The sequence below is a fragment of the Engraulis encrasicolus genome, chromosome 24, assembly GCF_034702125.1.
Source record: "Engraulis encrasicolus isolate BLACKSEA-1 chromosome 24, IST_EnEncr_1.0, whole genome shotgun sequence".
In the NCBI taxonomy this organism is placed as follows: Eukaryota; Metazoa; Chordata; class Actinopteri; order Clupeiformes; family Engraulidae; genus Engraulis; species Engraulis encrasicolus.
In genome coordinates this window covers 20058772-20085770 of record NC_085880.1, presented here as the reverse complement: position 1 = coordinate 20085770, position 26999 = coordinate 20058772, and the positions used below count along the sequence as shown (strand labels likewise).

At 43.0% G+C, this 26999-nt stretch overlaps 2 protein-coding genes across 2 annotated transcripts in view; one reads left to right on the top strand and one right to left on the bottom strand.

Annotated features, from left to right (window-relative positions):
- Nucleotides 1–1922: 1922 nt before the first annotated feature.
- On the bottom strand, nt 1923–15835 carry LOC134441719 (sulfotransferase 6B1-like). The gene is made up of 8 exons (XM_063192108.1): nt 15646–15835; nt 13944–14056; nt 12661–12750; nt 8824–8950; nt 7867–7961; nt 7590–7746; nt 2926–3045; nt 1923–1927 (listed from the first exon to the last, which is right to left on the bottom strand). The coding sequence occupies exons 1-8, from the start codon at nt 15833–15835 to the stop codon at nt 1923–1925; spliced, it is 897 nt and encodes a 298-aa protein (XP_063048178.1).
- A 3755-nt stretch (nt 15836–19590) lies between these two features.
- Nucleotides 19591–26999, top strand: part of slc30a6 (solute carrier family 30 member 6) — a 65656-nt gene continuing 58247 nt past the window's right edge. Inside the window, exons 1-3 of the mRNA XM_063192221.1 lie at nt 19591–19785; nt 22388–22434; nt 26433–26519. Of these exons, the coding sequence (XP_063048291.1) occupies nt 19602–19785; nt 22388–22434; nt 26433–26519 (318 nt within the window). The 5' untranslated portion in view covers nt 19591–19601. The remainder of the gene's footprint in view (nt 19786–22387; nt 22435–26432; nt 26520–26999) is intronic.

Below are 26999 nucleotides of genomic sequence, written 5' to 3'. Positions count from 1 at the left end.
AGAAAAAATGTATGAAAGTCTGCCATTCTGAAAAACAGAGATCATTTTGAATTTTGGAGCACATTTGAGAAGGCAACCAGCTTGTGAATCTTTTTCAATAGACCTTCTGGTCTGTAATCCACTGTGAAAACCCTGACAGGACAATATAGGCCTAATTTTCGCAGTTATAGACTCTGTATGTGCATTTCAATCAATTATGTTCAGCACTTTCCTTTGGATATTGCAAGGTGACCAACTTTATTTTCATTTCTTTTAGTTTAGTCAACCTTTGTAAACATGTATGTAAGGAAATACGACAGAATAGTGCTGAAAGTAGTTCATCGTTCATGAATATCACCTTATAGTACAATGTAATAATGCATGAAAACAAGTCATTTTGGAAAATGGCGGCCATATTGAATTCTGAGCAAAAATTGACGTGGCCCCATGATTTAATTTCTTCCAATAGGGTTTCTGGTCAGTAATCCACAGAGAAAAGTGTGGTAGGACGAAAGGCCTAATTTTCCCAGCTGATGACCTGTCTATAATAGTAGCGTACATGGACAGAAGATATATCACAGTGCGGAAACACTAGTTCATATATCCAATGTCAATGTATTTGCATCAACTTCTTCACTGCATGTGTAGCCTTTTCATGCAGATGGGATCGCTGGCACGATTCTGATGACATTGTCAAAAGTCCTAATTTACATATCAAGACTTGATCATAACTATTTTGTTGACAGGTTGTGACATATAGGCTCTCCAATACGTTTTTTTTTGTCCCCACAAGTCCAAACATTCCACATCTGAAATTTACCACTGTAATACTGAGGACATGCAACTGCTTGACTTTGCCAAATCATTCCACCAAATCATTCACTTTTGATATTCATCTGAGTGCATCTGAAGGCAAGGCGATTTTATTTGTATCCTGCATTTCATACACATGTGCAGCTCAATGTGCTTTACAAAAAAACAAGAAATAAAAGGCAACAAGATCAGATTAAATGTTTAACGCATCTGAATAATGATAATCTTAAAAATAATGTTTGATGAATTAGTTGATAACTATTTTGTATTACAAAGTTATGTAGTGTTCCTAAAACTGAAGGTCAGAGCTTTATGGAAAGTCTACCACATGTCTGTGTTGTGCCTGAGGGATTGGCTGTAGAAAACGTATCCAGCAATGAGCCCTCTGCATCTATCTCCACTATTGGTGTGCTGTAATGGCGCAGAAACAATCAAAACCAAACAGACTGATGCATTGCATTAATGTTTTATAACCGCCGGCATGCATTGTTGATTCAGTGTACGTCAAGGTAGCAGGCTTCACTCGGGTTTCTTGATTAATTTTGAGGGTGCTGGCCAAAATAAAACAAAGAAATAAAAATAAAGAAAAGAGTTTGATGCAAGGTGCGCCCCCTTCTCTTTGATTCAGTGTTCGTGCAATGTAGATTGCTTACAGCGCTATCACAAACTTGGTGTATCTTGTAGTCTGGTGACCTTTGGCCTGTATTTGTGTTAGACCATCAATATGCTTTTGTCTGGAAGACAAGGCCTAGTGTGACTGCATGACCGTTTTTTTTTAATAAGGCATATATTATAATTATAGGCTATAACTATACTCTGTAACTGTAATTATACTAAAAGTTTTGCTTAAAGGCTGTGTGCAGTGTATATATACAGTACATCTTTATTAGCTAATCAGCAGTTTGTGTTACAGGCCAGTTGGTGTCAGTGTTGGATAGTGTGTTGGAAAGTGTTGGAACATGTGGCCAGAAGATGAGTGGCTCACTGACAGTTGAGCTATTATTATATTGAGGAATGTTTAAGGAGTTATCAGGCTGAACAACTTTGAGACCACATTGTAAAAATGTGAACCCTCTCTGAAGTTTTACAGTGAACTCTAGCACTATATAGGGCCACAGGCTACACCATTTTCAAACTGCAACATGGATGAAAAGAATTAAGAGACGTCACACCATAACTTTTTGCAAATGATTGCACCTATTTAATGTGCAGTACATGTTACAATGATACAAAATATTCCTCCACTTAACAGCCTACAATCTATGTAAAAAGTAATAAAAACAGGACTATAAAAACAGGACTATAAAAAACAGGTAGGTCGGTTCTTATTCAGCTTACTCAGCAGAAGTCACAGTTTGATATGAGGGAATGCCCTTAGCTTAGTCTCCAGAGGGGAAGGCCTATTCCAAGAAGATGGTTCAGGAGTAAACCAGGTTAAGTAAACCTTGCAGTAGTGGTAAATCATCTAAAAGAAGAAGTCTTAACTAAACATGCAGGCCATTTATTAGCTCATTTTCCATACTTTGTATCTTAACTTAAATAGGTTAATTACTTAACCATGTTCTTGGAATATTCCCCAAGTGTGTGCCAGTATAACTGACTCAAATGCAAATGGAATGTCCTTTGTTTTCCTTTGGCATATACAGTGTATCACAGAAGTGAGTACACTCCTCACATTTCTGCAGATTTGTAAGTACCGGAATATCTTTTTTAATGGGACAGCATTAAAGAAATGTCAGTTTGACTAAATGAGAAGTAGCCAGCGTACAATTATATAACCACTTCAAAGAATTCAAAATAAAGCCATTAATGCCTCAAAATGTACCCACTGGACTGAGTACACCCTTATGTCAAAGGGGGTCATGATCTACTTCAGTAGTCACAGGACATGTTGAGAAAGACAATTTTAATTGAAGCGCTTATATAAGTTGTGTGATGCGTACTTATCATTGTGTCAAAGTGGCATTTCTTTAATGCTTTCCCATGAAAAGATAGCCTGCAAATCTGCAGAAATATGAAGGGTGTACTCACTTCTGTGACACACTGTACATGCAACTATTGTGCTGTGCAATCAGTATGCATGTGGATTGCGGATAAATTAGTGACACTTGTTTTCAGTTGGTCACCATTTACAATGCACGTCATATTTTAGCTGAGCTCCGAGTTTAGTTCCAGCGAGGTGTTTCTCAAACGCGCCGTCCATTTGCTCACTTTGGGCTTGACTGAAATGATTTTTCCAGTCTCCAATCTCACCTTTAAAAACACAATGTTTCAGTTAGTGTTTTTGCTGAGGTTTTTTTGCATATTTGATTAATTAAACAAACTATGGTTCCGTTTTTTTTAATCACATGAATGAGTGAGATTAACCTCTGTAAAACATAGGCCCTGTAGGTGCACGGTTAAAAGTCTGCTATGCACTTCAAAAACCTTCTGATGCACAGTGGGAAAATCTAAAGCAAATAAAACAACAAACTACACATGAAGCATAGACAACCATACATACAGGGTGTAGCGAAGAGGAGTAGAGTTGCCCCCACAGGACTTAAACACAGACCTTATGGATTATCATACTGGGGCTATAACCACAACACCAAAGAGCCTGGCTCAATGGCATGAGAGTCAGAGCGCACCCACAACCCTTGTAATGGCCACTCCATCATATAGGGACATAGAAAGTGGACAGTACAGTAGATAACCAGAGGACACTAACAATCCTGATAGGTGTGAGCATTCAGCTATTAAAGTGCATTTGCAAAAACAAATCACCAGCTTGAACGATTGGCGACCTGTAGCCCTCACCCCCATCGTGAGTAAATGTTTTGAAAGGCTTGTAAAGAACATCATCTGCAAAATGATTCCACGCTTGACTGTCACCAGTTTGCCTACAGACAGAATAGACCAACTGATGATGCCATCACCGGTGCGCTGAACACCTCCCTAACACACCAGGAGAAAAAAGACACCCACGTAAGGATGCTGTTTGTGGACTACAGCTCAGCCTTTAACACCATTGTCCCCAGCATACTCGACGACAAACTCCGGAGTCTAGGAATTCACAGTGGCCTTTGCAGCTGGATACTAGACTTCCTCTCAGCACGGATACAGGTGGTGAGAATGGGCTCCAACACATCATCCTCCTTGACCATCAGCACGGGAGCTCCGCAAGGTTGCGTTCTGAGCCCTCTCCTCTACTCTCTATATACGCATGACTGTGTGGCTATACACAACAACAACACCATCATCAAGTTTGCAGATGATACCACTGTTATCGGTTTAATCTCAAACAATGATGAAACAGCCTACAGGGAAGAAATAAACAACCTCATGGAGTGGTGTAGAGGAAACAACTTGTCTCTGAATGTGTCCAAGACAAAAGAATTAATAGTTGACTTCAGGAGGAAAGAACACCAGTTTGAAACCATTAACATCAACGGTGAGACAGTGGAGAGGGTGAGAGACTTTAAATTCCTTGGCGTTACCATCTCAGAGGACCTCACCTGGGACAGTCACACACAGCGCATTGTTAAAAAAAGCCAGCAACGTCTGTACCACCTCAGACGATTGAGGAAGTTTGGGATGAGACCCAAGATCCTGAGGTCGTTTTACAGAGGCACCATCGAGAGCATTCTGACGGGGACCATTACTGCATGGTATGGGAACTGCTCTCAAGCCAACAGGAGAGCTCTACAGAGGGTTGTGCGTACAGCTCAGAATATATGCGGCTGTGACTTACCCTCCATACTGGAGCTATTTGAGGGAAGGAGCATCAGGAAGGCAAAGAAAATCTTGGCTGATCCTAGTCACCCCAACCATGGACTGTTTACTATGTTACCATCTGGGAAACGGTACAGAAGCCTGAAATCTCATACTACCAGACTCCAAAGTAGTTTCTTCCACCAAGCAATAAGATTACTGAATTCATGCTGAAGACAACAAGGCACTTTCTTTGCACTTTTTTCCACCCTCCCCCCCCCTCTTTTTTATTTTTATTTTTAAAATCTTTTTGAGGACACAAGAAAAACACAACAATTTTTACTCTTTATAGGCTTCAAACCTATAATAAGACGTAATAAACTAATCTTGAATCTTGAATTTGGTTCATGTGGTAGATGAAGTGCATACTTTTAACTGGTTCATGGAAAGAAAACAAAAAACTTTTGCCATTTTGCTTGTGTAGTGGAGGCCAACTAGCAGAGTGTGGCCTGGAACGTTAGTAAACCTCCCTCCCGAAGCCTCAATACACTGCTGTAGCGTTGGGCTATCGGACCTGCCCTTTAGCTCAGCGGTCTTGTACTGTGCCTCCCATACCCGAACCAATGAAGTTGACGAGGTGGCAGGTTTGCGTTAGCCTGGTCCTGACCATCCCATAATACTACCATTTCATTTCGTATTTATGGTCTGGCATTTGTTTGCTCTGAAGCGATTGTAGGAAGCAGGAAGTTTGCACTCAGTTATGGTTTGAAATTATTGGACACCTCTCACCCAATCCCTGGCAGTTACTCAACAACAACATAGCGCAGACCAATGGCTCTGGCGCAGATGTGTACGTCATTGTCACGAGCGTCCTCCCCCTTCCGTCCCCACGTGGGGGGCGTATTTGATTATTGGCTGTTTTCTGGGGGGGGGGGCGTTGCAATCAAAATTCTACAGCTCCAGGCACTCCACAGAGAAGCACGGCCAGACTATAGTGGAGCCAATCCTTTGGCGGAAGTACGTAGGATGGCTCGCGAGGCTAGGTTTGTGTCCCCAAGGGGGACGAACCATGCAGAGACACCTCCATCACTACTCTCACAATGTCTCTATTTAACCTATTGATGCTGGATGCTGCATATAGGCAACATTGACCTACCTGTAGGCGCCACAGGCTCATGAGATTTGAGATTTAATTAAAAATATGGGTATGTTAGAGCTGAATGAACACATTCTAATGCAAAATGAGGGTCTTAGCTTTTAAATGCAATTTATTTCATGCACTTATTTTTTCCAAAAAGGGCCTAGGCATTTAGCAGGCTTAGGTTAAAATGGGTTAATGTAGCATTGCACTGGTATTGGAGGGGAATAACAAAACTGCCCTCTGAAAAACTGGGGAAGACAAACCCACCCCCACATTACATCCACCTCACCTTCAATTCAAGCAGTGTTTTATCTCCTCAGATATTGACATTAATCCCTTAGGGAGCCTCTGTTATACCGTTATCACCAAAATGGTAATGACCATGACTCTCTGCATTGTCATGGCAATGTTGTATGATGTAGTTAAGTGTTTTCAGCAAAGAGTGAATAGGCCCGTCAAGAGTCCATCTGCACTACGAGATGTTACGCTATGTGCACTTAAAAATAATGCGCTTCTGTTTAAACTGTGTTTCATCATAGTAATGCTCATATTTATAAGTAAATAATAGAAACATGACTTGTCATATAGCAGCCTATGCTATTTCAGTCTTACATGCATGTGGAATGCGTAGAGTGTATGATTAGAGCAGATATGAGGTGGGGCAGGGTACGATGGCTTTAAAGCATGTCTTGCACAAAGTGAAGTTGGGCATGGCACGCTGCAGGTTGGACTTTGGATGGAGAGGTATGGCAGGGGACTTGAAGACACCTGGCTCAGCACAATGACCTTTATCAGCAAACAACCTGCCTTACTAACAGGGCTGGACTGGGAGAGAAATAGGGCCTGCAGCACATTTGGCTTAAAGGGCCCCCTCATAATTAGCAGAACTGACTCACCGTTTTTTTTTTACATTTTGAAAATGGGGGCCCACAAGGGTGTGGGGCCCACCCCAGCCCTGGCTGGACTGGACTGGAAAAAAACAGCCCTGGGTATATTTGGCATAGACACAGTCCCCTGCTTTTTTACGATATTAGTATTTGCTTAGTCAATTCTCTGTATTAAAGATGGACCAATTGGCCGTAAGAAACGTAAATTCACTTATTTGTATGACCTGTGCATTTAGAAAATTGACAATAAAGCCGACCTGACTTGACTTGACTTGAAAAACAAACAAATAAGCCAGCAAACAAAAAACAACAGCTTCAGCCCCGTGGGGAGAAAATGAGAAAATGTCCTGTATGCTGGATTACCAGTCCAGCCCCACTTAACAATAAGTTACTGGCTTGATGTGGCACACCAAAAACCTCCATATGCCCCTGCTTCACTAACAGCCTGTTGGCTCAGCAGTTAGTCTGATTTAACTGAGTCACATGGTGAAGGCAATGTAAAGAACTACAGCCCATGAATGAGTAACCCGGCCATACGTGATGCACATAGTATATTGACCTGTGAACACTGAACACTCACACGCACATACCATCACGCTCGATCAGGTGGGCATGCTTGTAAAGCATGTCATTCAAAATATGTAGGCCTAGTATCACCTGAATTTCCCCTCTGGGATCAATGAAGTTACTCTACTCTACTACTCTAACTAGTCATATAGTATTCAAATCGCTGCCCTGGACTTTCCATACCCTTGTACTATTTCCGTAATGTGCAGAGGGAAATGACAATTGAGTGGAAGCCTATGGATGGCAAGGCTAGGTCGCCACACCATTGGCAGGGAGAGGACCGGAGATGAAACTCAAGTCAAGTTGGGTGGCTGTGGCCTAATGGTTAAGGAGATGGGCTTTATATCAGAGAAATGCAGGCTCAAATCCCGCCCATTTGTCTGGGGTTCATGTGAGGAAAAGTACTGACACAAGCACACACACACATACACACACACACAGAAGTAGTAATAATAGATAAAATCAATATAATAAAAATCAATTTTTAAAAAAAAATGCGGTTCACCTACCTTTCCTGAAAAACACGTTGCCCATCTGCCCATGTGAGTCTCTAGAGCACTCCTTCATGGCACTGAAGGTGCTCTCTTTAGCAATGGATTCAATGGTGTCGTTGCACAGGCCGAAGCCAAAATGCTCAGCCACTCGTCGAATCCCACCCCTCAGGTCCTGATGAGAGCCATCATGGTGATTGAACATGAGGATCACATGAAACACTCTGTGTAACATTGGTCAGCGGCAGTGTGTAACATTTTGTCATTTAAGGGATCAGTACAACGGCAAATGTACCTCCTTCAACTCTTCGTAGGTGACAATCATAACATTGGGATCATCTATTCGTCTCTCCCAAGCCAAAGCATGGTCGAAATATGAGCCCCATGGAACTGAGGATAAAATGAGTCATACATTTGTTTCTGTTATACAGACAACTCTTGACACTACACCAGGGATGGGCAACTTTCATGATAAAGAGGGCCATATTTTTCCATCTGCACCATCGGAGGGCCATATGACCACAGATCTGACTAACTCGCAGAGTTTGAGGTGCAAATGGTTGCTCACTGACTGCCGATATTCTTTGGAGGGAATAGGAGTGTTATGTATCAGCCAGAATTACAGTGGATTAATTCAATAGGGATTTAAAAAAACTGGTCTATTATTATTATTTTAATTATGTTTGATCTATGGGCCGCACTGAGTGAGGAGGCAGGTCGCATGTGGCCCCCGGGCCTCCAGTTGCCCATCCCTACACCATATCAGCTTTATACAATGATTACAACATGCAGCTCAGCATTAGCTTGGGAAATCCCATGCTGCTTTGCACAATCGTTCCGATCTGAAAGACAACATGGAATCTATGCTTCAGAAAGAGTTCCTGATTGTGGGCTCCAATCAGAATGCAGGGAGGCGTGGCGATGACTGTAGTTTGTTTGAATAGACACAACTGACACGATTGGCTAAGGCAACGTATGCCAAATGATAGACATTCGTAACGCCCAATAAACTGCCGTCGTCCATCGTAAATCACAACCCCCCTATGGGATTTACAGTAGGCAGGTGCCCAGACCTTATCTCACTTGTGATTACAGTAGGTCTGGTGGTAAGCACAGCATAGATATTTGGACAGAACGTATTGTACCAAGTAGGCAGGGTACTGTACTGCATACGCTTGTCAAAGACAGTGGGAATGCTGTGAGAAGCTCTGCTCTCTCAACTGCATGCACGTGCAGGAAGATTCACACTCACCTTCGCCGCTCATAAAGTCAGCGTAGAAACTGTCCCAGGACTCAGCTGATGGCAGAACTGGGTTCTTGTTGGAGAAGTGATAAAAGGAAACTAAAGTGTCTTTAGGGTTTCTGAAAATGACCAGCATCTGTTAACGAGAAAATAAAGGGGAAAAAAGATAGAGGTTTAGACTGACTGATGTTTAAAAAGGAGTTTTAATTCAACACTTAGAGAGTACTCTGGGATCAAGTACTGTACACTCTAGAAGATGTTAGATCAACTCAACAAGTGTTGAATTAACACTGCATGTTTAACTGTACATGCTACCTCGGAAAGAAAATATGAGTTTTTGGATATAGTTGTGCATTGTTGCAGAATCGTACTGAATTTAATATTTGTGATCCCAGCAATGTCATCAGGTTTGCAGGAGGTGTGAGTGCATTGCTTGTCTATGATATTCATAGACAATACAGAAAGACCTTAGACATCATGCATAAAGACAGTAGCCCAAATTTAAGATAAACATGGAAATGTTTGGTCATTTTAGACATAACTGCTCCTGACTGGTAGTGTCAGTCCTCAATAAAGGGTATGTTTGGCCTTGAAGGGTACTTGATTAGTTTTTATGCTTGTAAATAATCTAGTTAAATCGAGTGACATAGTTAGAGTGACATAGTTATTATTGACAAGGTATTGGTGACAGTCCCTGAAGCAATATAGGGTTGGTGCCTTGCTCAAGGGCACCTCAGCGATGGAGCGTGGTAGTGAGTGGAAGACTAGGAATCAAACCTGCAACCCTCTGAGAGTCCATCTTCCTACCCATTGGGCCACGGTTACCCCAGTTAAACATGAGAGGCCGATACCGCTCATAAAATCAGACAATTTTTTACCTTTTTTTTCATCCAACTTCAGCACAATCCTCTACTGTACAGCGAGGGAAGACATACCAAGATGACAATTCTAGGATAATCTAGGGCAGGGGTGTCAAACTCATTTTGGTCCGGGGGCCGCATACAACCCATGTGGACCTCAAGCAGGCCGCATTAGTAACATCATCGCAAAAAAAAAAAAAAGTAAAGCAGAGGATTAGTGTTCAGTACTATCACGTTTTAAGTGTGTTGAATATGTAGAAAGCAATGCAATACTGTTAATCCTATGCAAAATTTCCTTGACTTCATTCATTCATTGCCATCCGTCAATTAATCAAATATGGGACAGTTCATTTTGGCAGGGGGAAATTTTGTATTTCTTATATGTAATTTCCTGCATTTTCATGCATTCTAACATCCCGTTTCCAGTTTGAGCTTAATAGGAACCAATACAAATCCAATTATATTTATTATTTAATTACAACCAATACCAATACAATACGAATAAGAAGTATTAACATTGTATCTCTATATATGAGGTCTATAATATATGAGCTTTATCAAATGCCTGTTACAGTACAAATTCACTATTTATAATAGAAGTGTGATGTGCACTTTACTACATATACAGTGTAACAGAGGGACCATTGGGTTAATGTCATGCAGGTCTCGATTTTGCCCCGAGGGCCGTAATTGCGCATTTCGGTTATTTCATAAAAAAAAAATATATATATATATATATATATATTTTTTTTACATCCGGGCCGGATGGAACCCTCTGGCGGGCCGGATGCGGCCCGCGGGCCGTATGTTTGACACCCCTGATCTAGGTGGTACAAAAGAGCTCACACACTCTATCATCACTCCAGGTTGGGTATAGAGGCTCTCTCAACACCTTTGACAGGTTGAGACAAGACAACATTGCACACAGCAATGATTTTGCTTGTTTTCTTTAACTTGGAATTATCTCTTTTCTGTTACCAATAGCTTTGGGTCATTGACGTTTTCAGAAGTAACCATACCTAATGTGACTATTGTAAGGATTAAATTATCATTTTATTGTTGCATTTTATTGGAAAAAACAAGCATTACATGTAAATGAAAGGTGTATTACAACAATCCAATTCAACAATCCAATTACAACAATCCACACAATGGTGGCATTAGCTGTGGATGTGACACCCTGACGTTAACTAGTGTTGCACCGATACCGATACCAAAAATGGTGGTATCGGTATCGGTGAGTACCAACAAATAGGGCATGATACCATTTACAGGTGCTTGTATGACACTTGAACGCAGCCTTGATCTTAGTTATTTTATATCAGAGGTATTTAAAAAGTATTACAAGTTCTACTGGATTCACTTTGTACCGTATTAGTCTTTTTCCTGTTTCACAAAGGTAGGCAGCAGCCTGACAGAGCCATGATAGCAATGATGTTACGTCCAAGTAGTAGCCTATGCAGCTCTTCATATATGTACTGTATACAAATTTCAAACAGAGTAGCCTAGTATTGGTATGGTATCGGTATTGGCCGATACTGCACAGTCGGGTATCGGGTATCGTATCGGGGCCAAAAAATGGTATTGGTGCAACACTACTTAAAACGTCAGTGACCCCTTTAACCCATTGATGCCTTAAGCACTTGCAAAAAAGGCCGCATTTAAGTTGCATTTAAACACTAAGACCCTCATCTTGCATTAGAATGTGTTCATTCAGCTCTAACATACCAAGATTTTTAATAAAATTGTCTTAAATCTAATGAGCCTGAATGTTGCGTCTTGTAACGCCAGGTGCCAGGGGCAATGTTGCACAACGCAACATCCAGCATCAATGGGTTAAATCTGAAAAAGTGTAAAATAGTGGAAATTCATATATGCAAAGGGGGCACTTTAAGCCTGTTCTTTAAGCTCTGCTTTCCCATGCAAGCAAATGACCACCCTCTTCACTCTGTCTTTTTCTGTCAAGGGTCTGCCGCATTATTTTGACATTAACCGTGTCGGCACTGTTCAGAACGTACAGAACAGTGTACAGGCTGCACAGGAAATGCTTGGCCTCCTTATGTAACTCGGACATTTTGCTGGTGTTGGTATGTGAAGAGGAAGTAGGCTATAGGCTGGACATGCTCATCCTCGACTGACACACATGGACAACACTATTCTATTCTGCACCCTGAACTCTCTCTGTCTCTCTGTCTCTGTCTCTGTCTCTGTCTCTCTCTCTCTCTCTCTCTCTCTCTCTCTCTCTCTCTCTCTCTCTCTCTCTCTCTCTCTCTCTCTCTCTCTCTCTCTCTGTCTCTCTCTCTCTCTCTCTCTCTCTCTCACACACACACACACACACACACACACACACACACACACACACACACACACACACACACACACACACACACACACACACACACACACACAAACGCATGCATGCACACACACACACACGACATACTGTACAGAGCAGAACAGAACAGCATATTACACTAGCCCCCAATTCCCATTCAGAGCCTGCAGGTGTGTGTGTGTGTGTGTGTGTGTGTGTGTGTGTGTGTGTGTGTGTGTGTGTGTGTGTGTGTGTGTGTGTGTGTGTGTGTGTGTGTGTGTGTGTGTGTGTGTGTGTGTGTGTGAAAGAGAGAGAGAGAGAGAAAGAGGGAAAGATAGAAAGAGAGAGAGAGAGAGAGAGAGTGTTGGGGGTTTATGGGAACTGCATGCGGGATCACACAGACACAGACACACAGACACAGACAGACAGACAGACAGACAGACAGACAGACAGACAGACAGACAGATGGCACGCACGCACGCACCCACCCAGCCACGCACGCACGCACGTACGTACGCACACACACACACACACACACACACACACACACACACACACACACACACACACACACACACACACACACACACACACACACACACACACACACTATAGTATATGTGTACGCAGCATGTACACTACGTGACTAAAGAGAGACATATTTTTGCCAACCTTTGTTTTTTCCAGAGTGAAGGATGTGGGAATGTTGTCCGGGTGCATGTGGGTTCCGAGGAACCTGGGCGCCGGGGCCTGGGCAAGAGGCTGCAACGCAAACATCCAGAGAAGAGAAGCACTCAGCGGCACATCAGATTCCCTGACATATAGCCAGCTCACCACAGCGTGCACACACATGCAAACACACACACACACACACACACGGACGCACGCACGCATGCAGACACACACACACACACACACACACACACACTCTTGGACAAACAGCTGTGTTTTGATGTTATTGGTCCAAACACGTCTTTGAGGCAGGGGTAGGGGTGGGGGGTGTTCAGAGTCACTGTGTAAGCTGACGCTGTCAGGACAGAGATATTAGGTTCCTTGAATCAAACTAATAGCCTACATGTAGGACCTACAGCTTTACAACAAAGTCACAACAAACCTGGGCGGTTTATGTTCTTATACATTTTTAAAAAATCAACGTAATTCATAAATCAGCAACAAGTCAAAAGAAAAACTGACTTAGTTGAGGTGTTTAACAAGTGGGTTGAATATTTGCCAGATGGGTAGATGACTTGCAGTAAAACATTTTTTTTAAAAACCACTTGAGTTATGTAACAGGTCCATAGTAACACCCGGGTGGTTTCACGTACAGAAGTATAGTAATCTGGCGGGAATTTAAAAGTGCTGCGGTAAGCGGCATCGTCATGCTCATTTGCGCATTTCATAACTGTAGGCTACGGAAACACCTGAAGCCTTCCTCTGGCTGTACACATGGTAGGGCGATATGTTATGGGAAAGAGAGTAGAAGACTGAACACTCCGATTGAAGATTTATCTATGAGATATAATGTTTGGCCCGCCAGGATCTGATATCTGATCATTTGAAGGCTATTTAAATAAACCTTCAATTTAAGCTGCAGTGAATGAACTTCCAATGTCTTCCATGTTGAAATATCTGTCGTTGTCTTGCACCTGGCCTCAGTGAGGTGGGATGTGCATATTTACTCTTCTGAAGACAATACCGTATGTTATGGGGCCACCTTCACTTCATATGTAGGGCGGGAAAGGATCTGCACACTGCTTGCAGTGCCTGAAGAAGATCTATGATTGAAACGTTGCTCCAAATACATTCTTTTATAAATAAAGTATTTTGCAAGCAGTGTGCAGATCCTTTCCCGCTCCTACATATGACAGTTTTTTGATTTGGCACCTGCTGATGCTTTTCTGCTGGATGTGCGCGCTTTCCACTACACTCTGCCACCTTCACGTCACCCAACAAACCTCAATCATTTCTGGTCCATAAAACTCAATAAGAGGGGGGATCTTGGACTCGGTTTTCCGGCCTGTCGCGGCAGCAATGACTTTCCTGAGGACAGCGACCATCCAGTTAAAGCCTATAAAAGTGAAGTGGAGAAGAGGCCTGTGATACAAACAGACTGCAAACTAGGCTACAACAAAACGGGCTTGACTAATTGTACCATTGTAATGGAATGAATGAATGAATGAATGAATGAATGAATGAATGAATGAATGAATGAATGAATGAATGAATGAATGAATGAATGAATGAATGAACAAACAAAAGAAAAATCATTCCAAACGAGTCTGAAAAGGGTACACAAACAGAAACTGTACACAGGTTGGAACTCTAGGTGGGTGAATGTATCACATTCAAGATCCTATGAGGCCTACATTTACCTGCGTGTCATGTGTTGGTAGAGTTGTAAAAGGCTGACTTAGAAGTAGGCCCACTCTTAATGATCACAATCACAAAACTTGTAGTATGATATTAATTACAAAGTTGAAAACATGAAGCGTCATACCACTGTTGTATATACACTTGTAAGAGAACTTCTACTTCTACTTTACAACTCTGTGTGTTAATACTCACCAAGCCATCTTTTCTCCTTAAAAAAAAGGGTCTGTCTGTCAGACTGTCTGCCCTATAAATATGATGTGTGAGCCACATTCCTCCCGCTACCTTTAAAGGGTGCACATTTTCCACAGGCTGAACCCCAGCCTATACCCCATCCCTGGCTGAGGCCTCTTTTACAAGGGGCCCACTCTCAGCCCGGGCTGCACTGGACTAGAGGTGTATATTTAATTCAACATTCCCCCTCTGCTTCTTATCTGTCATGTCTGCAGTACAGTACGTGTCAGGCGGAGCGGGAGCAGTCATACAACCCCACAACCTACAGTATAGTATAGTATGCCTGCACCGCATTCCAGCACAAACTCCAGCCCACACATATACAGTACACCATCTGCACAGGGAATAACCAGTGGAACACCATCTGCACAGGGAATAACCAGTGGAGTAAGACCATCTGCACAGGGAATAACCAGTGGAGTAAGACCATCTGCACAGGGAATAACCAGTGGAGTAAGACCATCTGCACAGGGAATAACCAGGACCAGTGCTCCTTGTGCAGTATGTTTTCTCACATGTGGTTATAGCCTACGTACACCCCCCCCACTCCCACCCCACCCCTCACCCACTGCACCAGTGTTCACAAGTTTCCTTATAGATAAAATCCCACTCCACCTACGGCTGCAGACGGCAGAGGTGTGCATAGTGTTGTGTTGTGTTGTGTTGTGTTGCGCTGTGCTGTGCGCGCCTCCACTGTTACCGCCCTTCATGCTCAGGTAATGTAACTGAAGCACACATACAGTGCTGTAACTTTGCTGCACATAGAGCTTTTGCAACGCTACAAGGCATACACAGGCTAACACATCTGTATACTACCACACTTAAAAGAACACACTTGTAAAAAAAAAAAATACAGTTTGTAGTCAGATAAAACTTCAGTCTTGTGCCATAGGTCCAGAAACACTGCAGCACCGGTATAACAGTTCACCGATCATAGTTCACATGCTTCACATCTCACTCAGCAGCAGTTATACTTTCACAAACTTCCATTTCAACAAAGACAGAAAGAAAACAAAAGCAAAAAAAAAGACTTTGCTTTACCGCAGAACTTACCACATTTAGGATAAGCCACCAACATGATGTCATCTGGCCTGGCGTGCAGCTCCTGCAGAGCCTTCAGGTTCTCCTCTGGGCTCATGATGACCGGGTAGAGCACTCCATCGTACCTGTACAGCTTGTCTTCATCCCTCATAGCCCTGGCCACTTCCATCTTTGACTGGATCTTTGCCGGAAAGGAGTTCATGTTGGTGTGTGTGTGTGTGCGTGTGCCTGTGTGTGTGCGGGTGTCCCTGATCAAAGTCCGCCTCGGCTCACAGCACAAAAATCTTCAGTCTGCTGCTGGTGGTATCCAAGGTTGTATACCCTCTCTCACACACATCCACTGTATTTATGCAGCTGCAACTTGTGCAGTGTGTGCGCTGGTCTGAGGAGGAGGGAGTGCATATGTGTGCATATATGGCTAAGTGCATGTGTATGTGGAAGGGTGCACTTGTGTGGGTGGGTGCGTGCCGTGCGTGTGGGGGAGACTGAGTGTGGGTGTCTGGCTGTGTGTGTGTGTGTGTGTGTGTGTGTGTGTGTGTGTGTGTGTGTGTGTGTGTGTGTGTGTGTGTGTGTGTGTGTGTGTGTGTGTGTGTGTGTGTGTGTGTGTGTGCGTGTGCGTGTGTGTGTGTGTGTGTGTGTGTGTGTCTGGGTGTCTGGGTGTCTGGGTGTGTGTGTGTGTCTGGGTGTGTTCCTAGTTGATGTAGGAGGAGAATCAGACCACTCCTACTTGATACTTGCGTGAGAAGCGTGAGTGCTCTGGTTGCTCTTGGTGCTGTACTTATAAGATCTGGTTTCTTGTCTGTGACTGTGATTGATTGGTAGAAACATGCGTTTTCAGGAGCTGCAGGGGTGCAGCCCCCCCCCTCCCCTCCTGATTCTGTTTTTGTTGGGGGGAGGGCTTTTGTGGAGGAAAGGAAGGAAGGAAGATGTTTAGTTGTGCTTACCAGACAGAAGTGTTCTCAGGCAAAGTTGCCTGGCATACATTGGATGAGTCCTTCCTTAGGCAGGCAAAAAGAAGAGGGGGGGGGGGGGGTACACTGATGTGAAAAGAAAATGAAAGGAATGGGTTAGTGCTCGGGGGGATTCCTTTCATCAGCTCAACTGTTTTCACCCCGGTCCTCCTGATTGCACTTTGATTGTACAGTGTGTAGCCTATTGCTCATTTTTTGTTTCCGCCGAGCAGGTATTTTCTTGAGAAGGTCATTTTACTTCCAGGGGTTTTTTTTGCATGATAACGGTACATGATAAAGCTGCAGCACAACCAGAGACCTATCCAGCCACCACACAGCATATATAGAGCCTGGCTATGCCATCTGGATGTACTTAGTCACCAAGATTGTGTAAGCCGGTCTTGGGGCCCCATGCACCATGGTTCTACCCATTCAGTCTGTGCATGGAGGCAAATTCAGTTACCCCCACTTCCATTTTCTCAATGTCACTTGATTAACAGTTTCTGCACAATGTGACCATTCATGACCATGCAAACAAGAAAATAGCCATCCACGTTAGCCCTGTGGCCCTTTGGCTCGGCGCCATCCAATGGAACGTATTCACACGGACATAAAAGAATTTTAAGTGAACACACAATAACTCATTGTTTTCTCTGTAATTTATCATTTCAGCTCAGCACCTCTGTGCAATGGCATGACAGGCTGTGCATAGCCACCGACTGAAACTGGGTTCGAGGTGGATGGCTGGTGGAGGGCTCGGCTGGGGGACCATGCACTGTAATAACTCTTCAGGAAGCAGGTTGTCTTAGTCTTCGTTATTCTCGTCAGCAGGCTTTAGGGGTGAAAGGGTGTGTTGGCCGAGATGGTGACATGATGTGATGTGTTTTGACTGTGATTATTCAGGCAGGCTTCTTCATTGTCTCATTTGCTCAGGTCAGATTCCCTTCATTCTTGCCTCATCTGGCCATCACCCATATACTGTAACGTGACGGATACCCCCACAAGGCTTTGTGCTGGTGGATGACCCTCTCACACAAAATAACAAGGCGCAGATTGATAGAAGATACCGTGAGGACATTTTGCCAATGTCTAATTGGTGGTCATTGTAGAGAATACGGTATTCCTCAAAACAATTTTGAAAAAGAATGGAAACAATTATAATAAACAGTCTCATGCAAACTAATTGATGAAAAGAGACTCAGCTATTCAGCGACTCTCCCCGCTCTCCTAAATTCTGTGGCATGTTAATGCCTTTCATTTCTCTCCATTAGGCAAACCTAGGCAATTGCCCAGGGCCCGGCAAAATCTATCCTCCATATTGGGGCCCCTATGTCACAACAGCCGCGGTAAACACAAAAAAGTAGGCTTGATCCTAATTTGTCACCTAGTATGTAAAGTATCGAAGATATATATGAGACAAAACTCCTAAATAACACCAAACACAAAATTATGTGTCTTGACTTTTGAGGGCCCCTTGCAGGGCTCCAAAATGGCCTGATCCGCTCCTTTACAGGATGTGTTTGGGTCCCCACCCTGCACTTGTCAGCACGTCTTAAATTTGCTGACAGATCTGTGATCTGTGAGGGAGTTCCTCTTCCATGTTCCTCTTCTAGGATTAGGAGGGCCACGTTTCTTCATCACCACCATCAGAGAGCCACATGAACACAGATCTTACTCCAATTCGCAGAGTTGGAGGTGCAGTTGGTTGCTCACTCACTATATTGCTTGGAAAGAATAGAATACTCCATACTCAATACTCTATTGGCCAGCAGTATAATTACAACAGATTGATTGAGAAGTTGTTTTAAAAAATAGTGTAATTATTTATTAATTAGGCCTACTGTTTTATCTACGGGCCACATATTATGCGTACTGTTTTATCTACGGACCACATTGAGTGAGGAGGCGGGCCGCATGTGGCCCCACGGGCCTCCAGTTGCCCATCACTGACTTAGCTTATACCCACCACTTTTTCCACAAACATAATGCAGAAATAGCATACGGCAATTTGCCATATTAATGTCTCCGCCACTTTCCAAGACAAACCTACACCTTTGCTGGTGGGACAGGACTTTCAATTATCACTCCCACTGATGCTGGAGGACATAGGACTACAGCAACAAGAACAGCCAAACAATATGTTCACGTAATTTAAAAAAACAAACAAGGCAGTTGTTGCATCTGACTTAAGACAAAATGAACGAATACAGTCCATTCGGAGTGAGGCATTGTTTAGGCCTATTAAACAAATTGGGTCTTTTAATCTTGCCCATTTTGCATGCACTGTGTCAATTAGCCAATCACAGAGATCCTATTGGGAACAACATATCAGAACAGTTTACTCAAGCAATAGCCTAAGAGATCCAAATTATATTAATATTAGGCTGACAAACAACAAACCATAAATCACAAGACTATAGCTCATTATTAAATCTTTGAGAAAGGCACACTGGGTAGGATGGCTACACTTCGGGTTGCCACTCATCTGAGTTGTAAAAAAAACAAACTCAACATGTGTGTTTATTTCAACTGGGTGGAAGTGCATTACAAAACTCGGGACAGTTAGGCCTACTCTGTTTTCCTAGACAGCATAACATACCGAGACAATCCTGGAAAAAGGACATGTGGCAACACTGGCATGATTAGAGCTAGTCAGATGCGAACAAAAGGATGTTTTTTTTTTTAAAGACAGCAGACTGTTGATGGGATCTGACTGTAAGCATATTGTCCAAATGAGAGAGAGAGAGAGAGAGAGAGAGAGAGAGAGAGAGAGAGAGAGAGAGAGAGAGAGAGAGAGAGAGAGAGAGAGAGAGAGAGAGAGAGAGAGAGAGAGAGAGAGAGAGAGAGAGAGAGAGAGAGAGAGAGAGAGAGAGAGAGAGAATGAAGCACTAAGTCAATGGAATGAAGACTAATTTCACCTTCCAGCCCAGACGGTGGCGGTAAACGTCTTTATAAGACAGCAATAAATCAGCTTGCAAACAAAACGAGGACGAAGAAGACAGTTTGTAGAGGTCCAAAATGGCGATGGACGGTACGTCCACGTCTGCAGTAGGGCTGTCATATCATAATGTTTCTGACTTTTATCCCCGAAAGCTTGGCCCCAAACCAGACGTCGTTCCGTCTGGAGTGACAGAGAGGAAAATCGGACCTTTAGATAAACCTGATATGGTAGCTGTCGATGTCATTAACATCAAGGATTCAGGTAATGTTGACGCTAGCTGGTGATGCAGGGTGACTGCGAAGCGCCTAGCTAGCTAACTTCAATAGTTTTCCTTGTGAATGTAAATCAGTCCAGCTGTGCTTGTTAGAGCTAGCTCTCAAGTAGACGTCCAATACACATCACTGAGACATGCAGAAAGCTCTCATTATATGAATGACAATTGATCGGGTGTGGATTAAAAAGTAAGATGATTGAATATAAAGTTGAATACACGTCAAGTGCTTATGGTAGCATAAGTGAGCTACCGGTGCATTGGCCTAAAAACTCTTGTTGTTAGCTAAAAGGCAGCCAATGCTAACTTTTGACAGGCCGTTGTTAACACCACTCATGTCACGCGGAAGTCCAAAATAATTAGAGCACGATTTGTAAATAGGAAAGATGGTTTGTTTGCTAATGTGCAGTGCTTAATTTGTGGCGGAATATGCCGGAACAGGATCCCCCACCTCGTAATTTTGACCCCCCTGTGTTCCGGGACTTATTTTGGCTGATCCGACACCTCTCGCGAATTAATAAAAAATAGATATATAGCCTATTAGAACGGACTATAGTCCTCAGGAGTGAGAGCGCAGCATCATGCCATGTTCACTAGGCTACATTTCCCATCTCACCGTGCAGCCTATAAATTGGGTTTGAGACTGTCAGGATCGCAACAACCACGAGTGAGCAAGCGAGAAGGAACCATGAAGTGTGCGCGCCGAGAAGATCACCATTTCTGAATCGCGAAAGCTAGACAGTAGACACTGATGTGCGCTGTTCCAAATTGAGACCGAGCGCGAGAGTCTGCAAACAAGGGTTTGCAAAAGTGCACTACTAAAAAAGAAAAAAGATATTCGTTGTGTTGATCTAAGTTATTTATGTGTTGGTCAGTGGTTTTATTCATATTTGGAAAGGTAACGAAGGCTAAACCAACTCATAACCTTTTAAACTTTAAAATAGCCTACAGTCGGCTGCACGTTACAATATGGTAGAGCTGAAGGCAACGCGCACCGACTTAAAAAAAAGATCGACATCATATTTTATAATCGCGACGCAGGGGCATGCAACAGTTAATCATATATGACATTCGACATAGTGAGAGTGTCTTTGTTTGAGTGAAAGGGAGAGGATTCTGAAGTGGCGACCTCTTCACGTATTGCAGTAGGAGAAGCCCAGTGTTTGCGTGGCTATTTTGGTGAGGGAAGCACAATTGGTAGCCTACTGCTTGTCCCACACATTTAAGAATCATAACTATTATGGATCTACTACATTTCCATCCCGAGTATTTGATTAAATGTAGGCTAAAAGTTGCCCCTCCCTGTTTGTTCATATGCGCGGATGAGATGGAAAGCCTGGCTGTGCCAAACATTGTTTAAACGTCTGTATCACATTTTGGTCGGCACACAAGGTTTTGGACATACTAGTTTATAGTGGCACGGGCGCCTGGGCCACTTTTGGTGCATTAATCAGCCATGTAGCAAAAAGGATAGATAGCCGAGGTGAGAGGATGATATCTTCCACGGCTGGCGAGCGCTCCGCCTAGTGCGCGCGTTTCCTTCCCTCCCAGGACCCGACAGCTGCTTACAAGTCAATTTGAGCACGAAAACAGCAAAGACAATGTGATGTTTCATTCAAATATGGCATACACGCTCCAAATAAAGCACTGGCTGGAGGGATTTTCAATCGGACCGCAGCGCGAGCAGACAGTCAGTGTGAAAAGCCAAGTCTAGGGAACATCGCCGTCTTCGCTGCCGCTCGCTTACCATCAGTGCACGAGGCACGAGCCCTTGAAATAGTGAAGTGGCATATCGCAACAGCACATGCGGATTAGCCAAATTATATGAAAGAAAGTCGCCAACAAAGCGTGGATTTGCCAACGTTGTGTGAATACGGGGAAAGGATAACAATTGAAAGCCATGCGCTGTCCTTTCCATGGGTAGTAGAAGACCGATTCGGTTTCTTTTCACCTCATGTGGAAAGCATAATTTCCATGCACTGCATTTGCTGAAACTACTAAGCATAAAGTTAGCGATCAAACTAAAATATTGGTTGTTGTCATTACATCATTTAATAGGCTATGGTTGTGGCCATTGGATTGCCAACCGTAGGCCTATTAAAAAACAAAGTATGGTTCCATGAGCTGACATGCTCAATGTCGTTAAAATGTAGGGAATTGCATCCCCCCGTTTTTATTCGTTTGCGTAATTGTAGCCTAGGTAGTTTTTTTCTGTGCGTTCCGGGACCTCTGTCCAACTCATCATCGCTGTGGTGTCATATGTGTTTTGCGTTCCGGTACCTTGTGATTTACAAATTAAGCACTGCTAATGTGTAAACAGAATCGCCTCCATTTACCATATAAACCAACATCTACAATGAGTCAGCATCACTATTTCAGTCTGCTCCTAGCTCTCTGTACGACGAGTTGATGTCAAAACAAAGCTTTGCTAGCTCAAGCTTTGAGGCGAAGATAGTTTACAACTATCCTCTTCCTGTACTAACTCTCAGGATTGCAGTCTTCTCTTATTATACCAGGTGATTTTGTTCACACATCTGTTTATGCTCCCAAGAGTCTCAGACGAGTTTTAATGTATTGTTTCTATGCTTACAGACATCCCTATGCATCGGAAGAAGCAGGAGAATGACACGTACATACTGGTATGTTTCACATTGAAATGTTTTATACAAGTCTAGCCTATAATAATCACAATTTGTTGCCCTGTAGTCAGACATGGTTTTATGAAGAGGTATACCAAGTTTGATGTAACGGTCGTGTTGTGCTGAGGTAAAAGTGGTCAATGATTAAATACACTGTATAGATAAGTCTTAATTGATAGGTGACACTGGCTAGTGCACTGTGAATAAGTAATACTAATTTAGAATTTTACTGATCTTTACTTATCAGTGCTTTACTCATCCTGAGGTCCCATATCAGTTGATCTCTGTGCTAATCTGTTGTTGGCCTAACCTGTACTGCATATGAATGCATTTCCTTGTTGTGCGGGCGGCACCATTGAATCTCAATTTATGGCAATGGCAGATAGTGCGTACTTGTGAATTTGTGTGTTATTTGTTTGTATACACTTATGAGAATGTAGGTCATCCAATATTTTCATTCACTGTGCTGTGAAACCTACAGTAGGTTTACTTGACAAGAACATGCTTGCTATGTTTGGTCGCAACAGAATATTTGCATTTGCCATTTACTATTGCACTAGTTTTGTGGCTTTAAATTCTGGCCCTGTTTTGCAAAGCTGCTTATTGTTTTCAGCAAAGGTTTCCTCCTTGAGCCAATGCTTTTCTGCGTGGGCCGGCCACCTTGTCACGTGTTTGAGAGCCAGCGTTAGGAAATCTTGCTACATGATCCTTCCATTCCAATTGAGATTGTTAGTAACAAATGGCAAACCATAATTAACATGGTCTGGAAAGTCTGGAAATTTTACACCAGTTAACGTGTATTGATTGTGCTAATATTAGACTACACCACTCATGCCATGAAAAATATGCAATTGTGAAGATCATGAACTGGTTTAGTTAAAGACGTATGTTATGCTCTGCAGGCAAATACAAATATTCCACTTTTTACCTCACCTTTTTTGGATCACTGCACTCCACAACATACAGCAACAAAACGCATAACTTGGTACAAGAAATGACGCAATATCGCAGGCAGACCATGTAGCCTTGTTTTGCCATACCCTCGTGATGTTGCCATATAGGGTGTTTAGAGCAGAGATGTCAAACTCAAGCCCAGGGGGCAAAACATTAATGTATAGCGTAACAGGACTTGACCATGAAATTTGGTGTGTCACAATGTGTGCACTGCAGGCACATTTGAACTACCATATATTATGGGAAAGAAATGGGAAATGTATTGAGTATTAAGTGAATGCACACAAATTTTATATAAATATTGAATTCGGCCCGCAACTTTGTTCCAGATTTTCGTTTGGACCCTCAGTCAATTTGAATTTGACACCCCTGGTCTACAGCTTCAGTATTGAGCCCCGATCTCAGGTTAGAGGGGTTAACGCTGTTGTTGATTTGATTTGATGAGATTTTACCTAATCCCTGGCATTTGGTCATATGGGGGGAGCCATGACCTCGTAGTGGTTAGGGAGGTGGTCTTAAGATCAGAGGGTTGAAGATTCGAATCTCACCCTTACCCCTCCCTACACCTCCACCCATGGCTGAAGTGCCTTTTAACAAGGCACCTAATCCCACAATGCTCCAGGGATTGTAACCAATACCCTGTTGATAACAATTTTAAAGTATAATGTAATGTAAGTGTGTCTGTAATGTAATGTAATGCACCATTGAGTCATTGGTTGTGAAAGTGAAAGCCCGATTGGGAAACTCCAGCACTCCACAGCATACAAGTGTTCACTGCACACAACGAAATTGCATTTATGCCTCACCAGTGCAAGGGGCAGCCCCCAATGGCGCCCCAAGGGAGCAGTGTGTGGCATGACGGTACCATGCTCAGGGTACCTCAGTCATGGAGGAGGATGAGCACTGGTTAATTACTCCCCCCACCAACCTGGTGGATCGAGAGTCGAACTGGCAACCTGGGCTACAAGTCTGACACCCTAACCGCTTACCCATGACTGCCCTTGTGAGGACATGGATGAAGTTTTGTCCAACAAGATCAGTTCCAAGTGTATCGCGCAGTGAAAGGTTTGAGCAGAAGCTTAGAGAAAACACGGACAGGCTACAGACCATATATAATGGTGGTTTTGGTTGCATGATGGTTAGAAATCTTGTCCAACTTTACAAAATGCAGTCATGCTGTGACAAAAGCTGCAACGCGTGTAATGATGTCAAACTCTCGCAGGGTCAATGCCATTGCAGACGGACCTGGCCACTCCTGCAGTTGGTTATCCCCGTTGATGTTTGTTGCATGGTCTGCATACCGCCTCCGCGGTGACGTACCCTTGATCTGGTTGGCCAAAAGTTCACATCTCTGTAGACGTCTGTGTGTAGAAGCAAAGTCAAATGCGTCTACTGATCGTTTGTTGGTACCTCAAAAGGATTTCTGGGATATATTTTTGTCTCTTTGCCTCAAGGATTTCTGGGATACATTTTATCTCTTTGCTTATCGGAAAAGATGGAGCACTGTGTGCCTTGGTATTCAGAGCAGTAATCTCTAGTGCCTCCTCTTGATAGCTGGGATAGGGGGGCCTATGCCAGGGTCAGTTGAGGACAGCCTGCATGTTCATCAGCATAGCAGACTGCTCTGCTGCAACCCAGGGTCAAAGGGGAATGGAATTATTTTGGCGCCCAAGCAAATAAGAAACATGTCAGAGCGATTAAAAAAGAATGACATGTTGTATATCAAGCAATGGGTCGATTGCGTCATGGAAAACATGGGAACATTTTCTGATTTATTCCTGGTCTCCATTCCGCTAGGCCAAAAGCAATAGAGGTTGAAATCTTGGTCAAATATACACGAGTTGAAGTATGTTGTAATTTTCTGTGCTGATGATAATGCTGTTGTTAATGGCAAGCCGCCAGCAGGTGGAGCCAGAGGTCTAGTTGGCTGCTGCTCTGCTCTGTGCAGTACTAACTGGTTGCTGTGAGAGAGTGCTCTACACTGGCGATAAGCTCTGGGTATAAGCTAAAAATATATACTTAATTTCATTTAACAAATGGGAAGAGGATTCCAATGGTGGGTTGAAACATTGGCGCTTGTTAAATAGAAGAGTAACTGTATTGATCCCCGGGGGAGAAATTAAGGAAATTAGTATATAATAAGTATATATTTCTGGAGTTTATACCCAGTGTGCAGGCCACTCTTTCACACTATCTGCTGCTATCGTCTCACTCCTGGGTTATTTTTTTGTGGATTTGCGCACCCTAACCCCCAAGCGTGCTTAGTGGTTGGAGTATTTGAATTTTTGCAACAACACCATTCAGGGTACATTAAAGGGACAGTTTGGTCAATGCATGCAGTTGTAATGCTCACACTACCCTGGACTTGTCAGTGCCTGATATTTTTTTTTCTTCTTCTTCAGCCGCTTCCGAGATCCTGGTCATCGTAATGGGGGCAGCTCTTTGTTTACATTTAAAAAAAACATTTTTATTTATTCCCAAAAACATCCAAAAGGTTATAAAACATCAGCAGACAACTAGCAAACAGCAGTACCTTTTGGGAAAATATTTGGAGTTGGCCTATGTTTCATTTTTTTAAAATGTAAACAAATGCTGCCCCCATTAGAATTGCTCATATCTCGGAAAGGGCTGACCCGAAAAATGTGGCATCACCAGGTACTGACAAGTCAAGGGTAGCGTGAGCAATACAACTGCATGTTGAAATTGACCAAACTGTCCCTTTAAAGTTCAGCTTGCTACAGTTTCAGCAGTCTCAGTGAAATGATATTATTTTGTAGCCAGGCCGTGCCCTCCTAGTGACGCAACACCTACAGCGTTGCTTCTAGTCAGGCCAGGAGCAATACAATATAGTTTCTGAGCTCCCGAAAAAACGGGAACTCCTCCCACTTTGTCGGGAAGCATACAACAATTAGCAAACCATGGAAGGCAGGTCGACCATGCTGTTTGGGAGATGTTAATTGTTATGCTCTTGGTCAGACCAAGTTTTGAAGAGATTTGAAAGTCGATGATAACCAGGCTAATTATTTTGTGTTTTCTTTTTCCAGGGCACCATACACCCGTTTAGAAAGTCACATAGATCGCTTTTTGGGAAGCTGTCACAGGAGTTCCGATTAGTGGCCTCTGACCGAAGAGTAAGTATTGATTTAATAAAGTACACACAATATCTCTCTCTCTCTCTCTCTCTCTCTCTCTCTCTCTCTCTCTCTCTCTCTCTCTCTCTCTCTCTCTCTCTCTCTCTCTCTCTCTCTCTCTCTCTCTCTCTCTCTCTCTCTCTCTCTCTCTCTCTCTCTCTCTCTCTCTCTCTCTCTCTCTCTCCCACCAAATTGTAGTTGTGTTTTGCTGATGAGGCCGGGCATGTTAGTGGTTTAAAAAGTAACAACTTGGAAACATTTGCTTGCTGACTTCTTGCAGTTTTAACAGGTAGCCATTTGTGTACTATTTTGTGTAGAAATTCATGCAGAATTACATTATTCAAATTTTAATCTCCAAGACAGGCGGCCACAAATCACAGGTTTTTCATTTTATTTATTTATTTATTCTTATAAAAGAAACCCTTTTACACAGGCTTGCAACAGCACCATGACATATAGTTTAAGGCGACAACAAACATC

Excerpts from the sequence above, each read along its gene's own strand:
- LOC134441719 (XM_063192108.1), bottom strand. The coding sequence starts at position 15,835 with ATGAACTCCTTTCCGGCAAAGATCCAGTCAAAGATGGAAGTGGCCAGG. Across the intron at positions 14,057-15,645 it reads GGTGGCTTATCCTAAATGTG|GCTTTAACTGGATGGTCGCT; the intron begins GTAAGTTCTGCG and ends TCACTTTTATAG. Across the intron at positions 7,962-8,823 it reads TGACTTTATGAGCGGCGAAG|TTCCATGGGGCTCATATTTC; the intron begins GTGAGTGTGAAT and ends TTTTATCCTCAG.